At 34.3% G+C, this 12,319-nt stretch overlaps 1 protein-coding gene across 8 annotated transcripts in view; it reads right to left on the bottom strand.

The window, feature by feature from the left end:
• The window catches only part of EML1 (echinoderm microtubule associated protein like 1), a 118,978-nt gene that overhangs the window by 21,413 nt on the left and 85,246 nt on the right, over window positions 1–12,319 (bottom strand). For 6 of the 8 annotated variants that reach the window (XM_021402063.1, XM_021402060.1, XM_021402064.1 and 3 more), the window contains 5 exons: window positions 10,931–10,959; window positions 9,522–9,548; window positions 6,218–6,347; window positions 2,278–2,427; window positions 413–482 (listed from right to left, as the gene is read on the bottom strand). In XM_021402063.1, coding sequence (XP_021257738.1) covers window positions 413–482; window positions 2,278–2,427; window positions 6,218–6,347; window positions 9,522–9,548; window positions 10,931–10,959 — 406 coding nt within the window. The remainder of the gene's footprint in view (window positions 1–412; window positions 483–2,277; window positions 2,428–6,217; window positions 6,348–9,521; window positions 9,549–10,930; window positions 10,960–12,319) is intronic. The other 2 variants (XM_021402061.1, XM_021402067.1) reach the window with 1 other exon arrangement.

The following is a 12,319-nucleotide window of genomic DNA, read 5'->3' as shown; positions in this document are numbered from 1 at the left end:
CCCCCCCAGCAAAAGAAGTGCCCTTTTTATTTATACTTTGTCTTGGTAGTTGTGGTCAGGAATGAAGAGCTATAACATACAATTAAATCTCCTCTGCTTCTCTCCTTTTCCCCACATCCATCTTCATTCTCAGGTTTCCCTTGTATCCTTTCCTATCTCTTTTGGAGACCAACTCCCAAATTTCCTTTGCTCTGTATAAGTAATGGAACCAGAAACCACTGACTGATCCTGATAATGGAACAGAATAAATTTGATATCGTGCAAGAGGCACTCTCAAATGAAGTCTTAATTGTGTTCAACTCTATAATTTAAAACCAGTTTAAATGCAACATGAAAAGGATATAGCATATATCTTCTCAGTCACATTCTGTGAAATAAACACAGTGATATGTCAACCAAAGGGGTTACTCACTTTTCCATCCTTGGATGTACCTGCAACTTGTCCTGTTGCAATAGTGATCCTGTCAGGATGGACAGCCAGGCTGGAAAAGGAAGAGAAACAGACAAGGAACTTAAAGCTATTTATTATACATGAAATCAAACTTTTACTAAAGCCTGCAGTAAATAGTCTTATTTTAGTTAGACAAATACATCACATACATATCAACATTTTAAAAGCATGAAAACGGAACTGGCTAAATTATTTTCATGCTTTCTGATTCAAAAATCTCATGAAGTAACCCGCTTAAGCCCTAATGCCTCAAAGAATACATCAAGCAAGCACCAGCCTCACGCTGAAATTCATCTCACCTAGATTTAAATGCTTGCAGCGTATATGGAGTTTGCTGTTTGAGTCACTTATCTAACTTCAGTTATCTCATGATATGTTGTAGAGATCTGGTCAGCAAGGTAAGTGCATTCTAGAGACAGTCCTCCAGATGAAACACTTATTCACTCAAACATATGACAAATTGCTTATCAGAATGTATTTACCAGATATTTAGCAGTTCTTATGGGGTGACACCAAAGTCTTCTTCAAAAGGTTAAAAAAAAAAAAAAAAGAAAAAGTCCTGTAGTTACTGAGAAATAGCAACACTGAAATTCGGAATCAGATTATGTGATTTCTAAAATTAAAATTGTAACACCATACTCAGTGTTAAAGTCTCCAAGCAAAAAGCAGTCCAAATTTTGTACTAAAGTACAGACTAGAGCACAGAGCAGAGTCCACTTTCACCTAAATTTTTATCTTAATTCTTTTTTTCGCTGAAGCTGCTCTGCATACAGTTCTAGACATGAAGTACCCTGATAAATGAACAGTGACAATAATTCATCCAGTTTTATAATGGAGAACTGTATCTTCTTTCTCATAAAGCAGAAAGCTTTGACATGTCTGAAGAGTTAGAAAAATTTGAAGAAATGAGATGGAGCAAGTCCAAGTTAAAATCTCCTTGTAAAACTACTTGATTATACAAATAATTCAGTTTTATGAAACGTTCACAACGCAGTCAGATCTGATTATCAGGTCTATTTTGGGGGTTCAGGGACAACAGATGTTTCATAAAGCTTAATTTAAAGAAGGGATGTCAAACTCAGTTCATACATCAGGGCTCATCAGATAATCTGGGTGCTCTTTCTCAGCTACTCTCAGCAAGTACATGGATACAGTCAAGATAAACCATATGTTTGTTTATATGTCAATTCAGTGATACTGATATTTCCTGATATTTAGCTTCTTGTAAGCTTGAAAACAGAAAAATCACTTTGAAGCCCAAGCTGGCATGCCTGCACAGCAGACAGACCAGACAGCAGGATATCTGCCATGATACAGATATGCTCAAAAACTGCTGAGGAAAATAGGAAAGAATGCATATGAATGTGGTGTCCCTGATCATCGCAGGGGAGCTGGACTAAATGGTCCTCAGAGGTCCCTCCCAACTCTAAGGATTCTATGATTAATAATTCAATCCTACTTGCAAAGACTGGGCAAGGGAGCCTAAATTAGTTAATATTTAGTTAACCTAAAAACAGTTAACCTAAAATTTAATTAACCTAAGATTTGAAGGTTTATCATCAGATTTCTACATGTTTGTATTTTTGATGTAAAAAGTGCATCAGTTATAGAAAATAAGTTTTCTTGACTAAATTCACCCTTACCATGGCTACAGCCAGACCTTTATGTTATTGTGCAAGTGCACTGTTAGACATACAGAACCAACCTATGCTTGACTTAAGAGTTAGATCATTTGAATTTTCAAAACTACATTAAAAGAAAATAAAGTATTACAAAATAAATACTGTTTTGAGAGAAAAAAATCTGGAGTGTAATAGGTAACTTACCACTTCACGTCATCATTATGACCAGTGTAATGTCTCTGAAGTTGTTCTTCAACGTTGAATAACACAACTACAGATGCAATGAAATATACAGTTTCACCCGTTGGAAGAAGATACAGGTTACTGCGACAGTCCCGACCCCGATATCCATAGCTAGCATGTTTGTCAAGCTGCAATAACATTATTTATGGATTAAGAATGTTAAAAATAAGGAAAAAGAAACAAAGTTTCTGACAGTCGGCATCTCTTCACTTGAGCACAGCTTTATCACTTGAAAGCTTACAGAACAGTAGAGAGAGTCAAAGCATTTCATTTCCTGAGTGCCTGAAAATCTACATATCACATCAAAAAACACGAGGTAAAAAAGACAAAGACAGAGTTTTGTAGCCATAGCATCCCTTCAGTATCCTCCAAAATTTTCTAAATGCTAGATTAAGGCCATACTGCAATACTACTATTGTCCCAAGTGTATTTACCATTTATATCACTTGAAATAAAAACTTAGACTTGATGGAAACACTAGTAAGCCATTCAGTACATCTCCCTGCATTACATTAGGAGGGACTGCATTATCCTTTGTTCAGGTTGATTGATTTCATTATTCTGGTCATTACCAACCAGATGGATAAAAAAAAATCATAGAATGGTTACATCATACGTTCTGATTTATTTTTGTAGCATTTAAAAGGCAGCGGCCCAGATTCTGATGCTAGTCATACCAACACTAATTTAAAATTAATTCAATAAACTAACTGGAATTAATCCAGAAATAATCTCATTTAGACTGAATGTGAATACAGTCAAATTATGTAGTTTTATTTTTATAAAGAGTCATTAGGGACTACAACTATTTTGGCTTTCCCTTTTTATGGGAAAAGAGAGGAACAATATTAGCAGGATCCTGGCAAAACAGAAGAGCATTTTAATTCAGTCATTATGGAGAATCTGGCTGTGATGGATATATAGAAAGGTACTGCTGAAATCCACCATTATCTGATATTAAAAATATATTTGTGCACTATTCTCCATGATCAGTGTCAACACAGACAAACTAAAAGATCCATGTTAGCATAGGACTATAGGATGTAAGGACTACAGTTATTTTACCCCTAAAACAAAAATGTAAATAACAGCTGGCCGCTTTTTTGTTTTGCTTTTTTTTTTTTTAAATAGATGCAATAGCATTGCATACACAAACATTAAAAAACACATTTAAAAATACAGCTTTTAAGTTCCCAAATTGGGATTTTTCAGCCAAAGATCCTTTATGTTTGAGATATAAAAATCTGAAGAAATTAAAGCAACAAATGTTTTTAAGTTATGAAGCATTTACTAGCAATTCCTAATATGTCTGTAAAGATAAATTACTTCTCTAGATCACAGGACATTACTTAGTTTGTTTGAACTTATTGTTCTCTACAAAACCACTACCAATTTAAGTCAGCAATATTCATTGAGTTCAGCAATATATAATCAAGTTGATAACAAATTAGCAGTTTACATTAGTGTAAGAAATAGAATTTTAAAAATGGTAAAAACATTATATAGACCTTCACGAGGAAGAAATCTCAGTGCCTAGAAATAGCTATTACATGGAAAAGATCACATTCTTCAGGGAAAATCTCTTTTCTTTACCATTCTTCCTGTTGAGAACAATGCTGCATTCAACAGCATGACTGCTGTTGTCAAATATTCAGTTTCTTTCTAGCAGTCTTTTTTCCTCAGATTTAAACTCCTGGGGTTGATCTCTCCTCCTCACAATTTCCCACACTCAGATTTGGTGGTGTCAACTTTGATTTGGTGAACTGGCACTTCAGCAAATGTTATCTTGACCTTTTCTTTTCTCTTGGCCTGCAGCCTTTGTTTCAGACCTCCTGCTTACCAAACGAGCTGGTCTCAAACGATCTCTGCAGATCACCGCTCTCTCCCTGACGTACATACTCAGTGTCAAAGTCCTGCTTGCATTGCCACCTCTGCGCCACCCCTCCCTCATGCTTTATCATCAGCATTTCTATTTCTTCATATCTAAATGTATCTGATAATCTGAATCAGTGGTTGGTTGTGCGGTTGTTGGTTTGGTTTTTTTTTTTCCCCCTTTTTGCCTTTCCCCTTGAATTATCTTAAAACGCAAGCAGGAGTCTTTTCTCCGTTATACTCTCTAAACCGAACATGATTTTACTCGCTAATCTGCTTCTCTTTGAACCCCGTAGGTACCTAGTCACTGATGTAACTTTGAAGCACGGATGTCATTATTTGGTTTAACTGTAAAGAAAAAAATCTGGAAAAAAACAGCACAGTATTTTTGGGAAAATATGCTTTCTCCTCAGTAAATCTTAGAGTTAGTTGGAGTACTTTATTAATTCATAACTTTCCTATTAATACTAAATATTAATATGGGATTATGCTGAGTATACAGATACACAGCTGGGAGGACATATGAATATTCAAACAACAACAAAAAATAATACTCCATCTGGGAAATAGCCATTTAGGTAAGCTTAGGTGAGAATTAATGAGATTGAAATAAGGACTAATAATCATTTGTTGCAAGTCTGTAATATTAACATCAGCTTCCCTGTACACAGTGCCAAAGGCAATCTATTTTGATTTTAGTTTTTGTGGCGTTTTGTTTGTTTCAGTAAGCATCTTACCACTCCCACACCATTCTTTTGCCCCTTCTTTAAGGGGGGGATCATACAAACCTGAAAAGACATCATACAGTTGTGTTGTGATATATGGACAACAATTCAATGGCAGAATGCTGTAAAGTAGTATTTATCACTCTACTATCAACTATTTTATTAATCTGTGGTGCCCAGATATTTTTGGTTTTTAATTCACCCTCAGTTATTTCTGTCTTCATTATCTATGCAGTTCCAGCAGAGTGGGGTAGAACCCACAAAAGCTCAGCTGCAATAGGAATAACAAGAATGGTTACTAAATCTGTCATTAATCTCTGGTGAATACAATGGGACTCTTGGAATTCTGTGTGCAATCTGAAACCACATGGAGTTCTATTTATACAACTCAGAAAAAGAATATTTGCAGCTTGCCTTCTTTTTTTATGAAGACAAAGCAACATCCTATTTGCACTGCTCCAGACCAAAAAAAGTCTTTTCTTAAAACAGAGGTCCTTACGAAGGCTTAATCTCTCTAAAGGTAATGGATATTACAAACAGATGTTTGTGTTTATATTTTACATTAAATCATCTATTACATATACTCAAATGAAATGTCATTTCACTTCTCAAAGGATAGACTTATTACTAATAGAACTGAAATATGACAATTTCTCTATGTGACGAAACACTATATATTTTTTTTTCCAAATCAGAATTCTGTAATTGTCCACTCACAGGTTTCAGTGGAAAATTCTGGTTGTTTAACATTTATGCTGCTTAAGTACAGCTGAAATCAAAATGCAAGTATTATTTTATATCTGATATCCTGTCGATTTTATTGCTGGCACCTATCAATCGCAATATGCTATTCAGTTCCAGTCTTATTGAAATACTGAAGTTGCCCTACAAAGAAGTTGCTGTAATCAATGGTGCACTTTTCATAAAATACAGTTCAAAATGATAAATCATTGCTGAAAGTCAGCAAAAAAACCCTCAGATTGTTTTATGCATACTATAATTAATAATCACAGTTCACTACATTCTTACAATATGCCTAGCTTAATCTTCAGCTAATTAGCATGCTTCAAACTCAACCTTCAGGCAATGTTTAAGCAAAGTCTTAGCTGCCACCCTGTAATTCACTAAGTGCCGATCAGCAGGCCTTGAGCACCTATTTGACTGGAATGTCACCTCACACTTCACTAATGAAGTATTCCCCATTAAAGATTTTAAATTTGCTATATTTCAGCTCTAAAATTTATTTAAAGTACATCATTAAGAAATCATTGACTTCCAGAAGTTCTCCAACACAGAAAGGATACACCCATTCCAGTTTAAGCCTCTTGGCTGGCAGTTCTACTTTTGCTTCCAAATTGTAAGATTCCACTTGCTCTTTGGGCATGTACATGGTAACAGGACGTCCACGAAGAAACATTTTTACATATCCTTCCTCTATAAAAGGTCAGAAATGTTTAGAGTTACACAAAAAAACACGTCAGTGGAGAACTCCAGCACTCCTCAATCCCTTCCCAATTAACAGTTTGGTGTGTTACAATTACAGAATGACATGCAACCACAAACATAAAATAAGCAGCTTCTTTTTCCCCTAAATCACGCTCACTATACAGAATTTTTTTTTTTAAAAGTCCTTTTTTCCTCTAAATATTTTGAAAATAATTAAAATTAAACTATGTCATGAAGAACTAAAAAAGTCAAAGGATTGCAATTAAAACTTATTTTTGTAAAAAAAAAGTTACATATTACATTTTAAAATGTTTAAAATGAAAGGGGAAAACATCAAAGATTACAATTAACACAGAAATGCCACTTAAAATTAATTTTATTTCTTAATCAATATTTACAGTGGAGCATCAGCATCTAAAGTATTTTCCAACACTCAGCCGCATTCTTTGCATATCAGTGTAAAGATACGCTTTACACTTGATACAGTGTTAGAGATACATTTGAAATAAGCAACACGAACAGTTAGTAAAAGAAATCATGCTGATGTACATGCAAAAAAAAGAGATGTGTTTTATGAATCACTAAACATTGAGAAGGAGTGACAACATTGACAGCACATTATAGAAAGGAAAATGACACAGAGGAGAGAAGCTACAAAAACTGAACTGGCTGACAGAAGTAAACATTCTAGAAGAAAATACTAAAAATAATTTGTTGAACTCAGAAGAAATATTTTTGGGGAGGAGAAGCAGGGATTAATAACAGATCTGGAAGTACTGACTTGGGGACTTCATGGGGCTTATAAAACTAGGAGATCTGGCAAATGCCATGAAGGTCTGACTAGGACTTTTGGGAACTGGCAAGGCCAAAGTGGGTGTCCTGTGAACTTCTGGTGAAGTTTGTCCAGATTCAGAACGTGCTGGCTCTTGCTGCTCCATCGGCAGATCAAAGAATTCAGCCTTGTTCTCATGCGAATCAAGCAGTTTTGGAGTCAGTGACATCTGTAGAGTTACTAGACAGAATAATCGTGGGCACAGAGGAAATGGAAGGGCAAAAGTAACAAAATCATGTAAATTAAAAAAAAATTAACACTTTAGGACTCTTAAAATTATGCTATGAATTTTTAAGTATCATTACAAGTATATTACTACTTTTTAGTTTGAAAATTAAGGCTTTATTTTAATTGGAAATGCATACATCAGAAATCCTGATTAAATGAACAAAAATTATAGGTCGAACAAATAAACATTATAGCTATGTTGTATTACCTACATACACGTGTATTTTGCCTTTAGACCAATTCATTTGGGAGAGATCACAGGAAAGTTACAGCTAGGGCTCTCTAAAATCCCCTAATGTATAGAATTCACAGATATAATGAAAACAATGAAATATAATGAAAACAACAAAACAATGCTAAAACAAACAAACAAAACACCAAAACAAGAGAATAATAATAGTGACAGATGGCTGGAGTTCAAGAAGCCTGCTAAAAAGTGCCAGAATACTGGAATTGATATTAAAAATCTACTCTGTTAGATCTGTATGGGAAAATAAAGAGGGTAGAGCATTAAATAGCAGAGCATTACAGCACTATTTGTATGCGCATGCAGCATCTATTTAATGAGCTTCAAACAAAAGCCGATACTACTGATATTGGTGCACTGGAATTTAGACAAGTCTGGACTGTGCTTATCAAAGGCTGTGAATGAATGAAAGTTTAATTCACTTAGCTGCTTTTCTCACTTAAAAAATCATGGGACTCATAAAACTTAGATTTAGCCTTCTACGGTGGAACTACCCACATTTGACCTAGTCACTCAAAACTCCTTTTTAGAGTAAATAGGAAGAAGCAGGTACTTTTACAGGAATTAATCACACTTTAAAGCACATGTCCAAATCCAAAGTATATAAATTATGCCTTCAATATGCCTCTCTACTAACTATAAACAAGAATTTAGGATGACTAGGCAAGGCACAATATTACATATTTATTTAGAAGTTTTGGTAATATTAATCCTATGTGTACCAATTTTTGTTAGTAGTACAAGTGTATTATCTACTAATCCTATGTGTACCAATTTTTGTTAGTAGTACAAGTGTATTATCTACATAGTCCCCTTTCCTTTTATTTTTCTTAAGTAAATTTTTAAGACAGCAAAGTTCTGTATGTGAAGATAGTTGTAGAGACAGACAAACTACAAAGACAGATCAATGGTGAAACTTCTAAACAAATGTATCTTTTACATCTGCAATTTTGTAAATTTGAAATTGTTGTTGAAAATAACTATAAAAGCTAATCACTACTGAATTGAAATAAGAAGATGTGAATGCTAGTAAGATCTGCAAAGAGGATCACTACTGATTGCAGGCATACAACTGCATGACTACACAGAACTAGAAACCCTTTAAAAGATTTTGCCTTGAGAATAAACATTTTTTTTTAAATGAAATTTTAGATTTTCTGCAAAGCTGAAAGATGCTGATTAGTGGGAAAACTGTTAGGAATGAGCTACCTCTAAAAGCAAGACAAATCTGTGATTATATCACAGACATAAACATGCATCAAAAATGTGCGTATTTACACTGCAATTTAGCTGCAACTTTAGAAAACAGTATGGCATGTTTACCAAATATAACTCTGCATTATGACATTGAGCAAAAAGCACTGAGAAATTAGTTGTAGACCTAATTCTGCTTATTTAGCATTCAGAAAAATCTAACTCTAAATTCTACTCAATATGAAAAAGCAAAGGGAAAAATCAAGGCTTCTATCATCATGTTAGACTACCAGCAAAACAGCCAAAGAGGCAAATTCTATATGAATTTCAGCAAAAGTGCAGAACACCATTTCAAACACAGTGAACATCCACATGTTTCCATATAGCTCTCTCAACATATTTTTTTTCTGTTTCAAATTCTCCTGAAAAATCCATGACTCAATTATAACCCATTACTATTTTTACAGTGCACCTGCGGGTTATAATTCAGTAGATTTATATAAAAGATGGCATAATATTTTTGTTCTACTCAAAAGAATCAGAAACATTTTAACATTGCAAAATGCATGCAAGTAACAAAACTGCAGTTTATACATAGAGCTTTTATCACGCTGGCACCATTTTGCTTCGAGAGCTATGAGGTTTTGGAAGTGATGCCTACCTTTGCAGTGTGTCACACGGCGCTTCCCTTGTGGTTACAGAGACAGAGACAGAAGGGCTAGATAAAGATGTGTTCCAGTATAACAGCCTCACTAAAAACCTGCTCTACAGGCCGTCCAGGGGCACTCTGTTAGAAGCTATCTTGCTCCTTGACAAAACCTGAGCTATACACTATTGAGTAGGTTGGGTCATTTAGAATCAAAACCCTTTTCTTCCACGTAGAAGCTCTGTTCAGTCCCTCTATCTTTCAAAACTATTTAAGCATCGTTATGCAACTACAAGCTAACAGTAACTAAAATATCAAGTATAACTTTCTTAGAACTAATAATTTCAGAAGGAATTTTGCCCAGGTAAGGAGGGTAGAAGCAGTAGAACATGTTTAATTACTGATATTTATCTACTGGGAAAGTGTTACACGAAAAACTATTCCAAACACCTTCGCTTACATGGTGAAAGAGAAGAAATGTTATGCAAGAACTGCAAATTCTGTGTGATTCCTAAGATTTCTTTTTCTGAAACAATTGTTTTCAGGAAAGGAATGTGGATTGTGACTGTACTGTCAGAATATATTTAAGTACTTGATTCTATCTATTACTGAGTTCAAAACCAGTTATACTCTAAATCTTGAAGTATGGCTTAAGAGTTTTGTTGGATGCTGATCAATCCATTTGGTAAACAAGGGATTTTCTTGTTCAGCTTAATATAAGCTTACTGTTACAGAACTATAAACAACAAAATAAATTGATAAATGAGACATTTTCTCCCTTCCCTATTCTATTGTAATGAAGGTTATATTTTAAATCTCTGTGCTTTTTCAGGACAAAAATAACTTAAATAATATTCAGTTTCTTATCTTCATCAAGGACAAGGACCAGTTCTTGCACTAATACGTCCTATTTTGCTTTTGAAATCTTGTAATAAAGATAATACATGAGAAAAAAATATCATTGTTAAATTCAAGATAGATCTCCAAAACCATAGCTACAATACGTCTTCTTAATTTGTAATCTGACAAACTGTATTAAAAGGCATTGGGATAGATGTGGAATTCTTTAAAGGGAGCAATCAAGTACAGCTAATAGCTAAATTAACGTGTCGTAACTGGAACGTAGTAATACTTCAATTAACAAAACTTTAAATATTGCCCTAAAAGGAAGACATATTTGGGTTAAGAAGACATGGTCTTTTTCTTCTTTGTCTTCTTACAAAGAAGACTAACTAAAATAAACCTACTGGACCAACAAAAACTAGAGCAAACTGCTCAAGTTTTCTTTTAAATATGTATTTATATACATCATCAGTATCATCAGGATCATGCTTAAAGTCCCAACACCAGTGCCTGAACATTCACAGATAAAATCTATTATGTTATCACAATTTTTAAATGTTTAAAAATTTTAAAGTTCCTACCTGCACTGAACATTGGTTCCTTGGGTTTGCTGTGAAAATAATGAAGAAATTTCTATTTTAAAAAGCTCATACAAAGTATCCACACATAAATCTACTGACGCAATATAAAATTAAATGTATATATTTATATGAAGTTAATGATAAATTCAATTATTGACAATGTAAATCTCAAGGCAGACAAAATTATAAACAGTATTCATGATAGTTCCTTGATGAGAAATATTAACTTTTTTTTAAAAAAAAAACATTCGATTCTCCTTGCATTCTTACAAATATAGATTTTCTTCTACTACCAGATCCTCTCCTCCTGCAGCATTAGTTGGAACAACATGGAAATCGTTCTAGAGCAGTTGCCTCAAGTTTTGGTTTGCAGTCAATGAGATTTGTTATCCTAAAAAGACCTACAGATATCATTATAACTTCAGAATATATTCTTAACTACAACATCTCTTTGTATACGTGGAGGGAGCTACTGTATGTGTAGGTATTTGCTTCGTGGCTTTGCTCTCTCTGAACTTAAGGAACAAAATAAAATTTGAATGGTGCTTTTCCAAAGAGCTTACATAAAAGATGGAACTGCCCAATTAGTTCCTGATGAAACTACAGTATTCAGTGAAACCCAGGAAACATATACCCATCATTATTAAAGCACCTTCTTTGCCAGTGCAGCATGTGGAAGACGAGCTTAAATCAGCTTGCCTTTTTTGTCTTAAGAAAACTATCTGGGAAAATGCAAGGGAAAAATACATAAATATATGTGGAAAAGGAAGAGACAGAAAAGATGAATAGCTCTCTGGATAGTACTACCCTGCTACCCTGGTCAGAAAGAAGCAACCTTTCTCAAGAAATAATGGTTGTTTTGTTTTCTTCATCCTTCACTGCTGTATAATTAATCGGTTGAAACAAAAGGGTAAATAAGCCATGTTAAGCAGTTATCTTTCTCCCAGGTCTATATTCTTCATATTCAGTAAATTTTTTGAAACATCAGATTACTACAGCATAGTTCCTAGTGATCCCAAGAGAGTTGAAAACTCTGCAACTTCAGTGGAGAAACGCATGAAAAGGATGAAGTATCCTCAGAGCTTTGAAATGCAATATCCACATCAGATCCCAAACTGTAGTAGGCAGATAACAAGAAACTAACTTGGTTGCGTACTCACACAGGATTTTTTCTAAGCATGAAAGATTCCCTCTCTCTACAAACGAAACCAAAGCCACAACAAATTGAGAGTAATTTTCTTTTTCCTTTTATTTGACTCTGTTGTATTAAAAATAATATATTTATCTAATCATAGAACCAATCAGCAAGTAAATTCTATGGGTCCCACATAGTACAGCAGCTTCTCATAATACCAGCCTGGGTATTAATCATGCAACAAAAGTCTTGCA

Source organism: Numida meleagris, chromosome 6 (assembly GCF_002078875.1).
Source record: "Numida meleagris isolate 19003 breed g44 Domestic line chromosome 6, NumMel1.0, whole genome shotgun sequence".
NCBI lineage: Eukaryota > Metazoa > Chordata > Aves > Galliformes > Numididae > Numida > Numida meleagris.
This window is presented reverse-complemented; position numbering and strand designations above follow the sequence as displayed.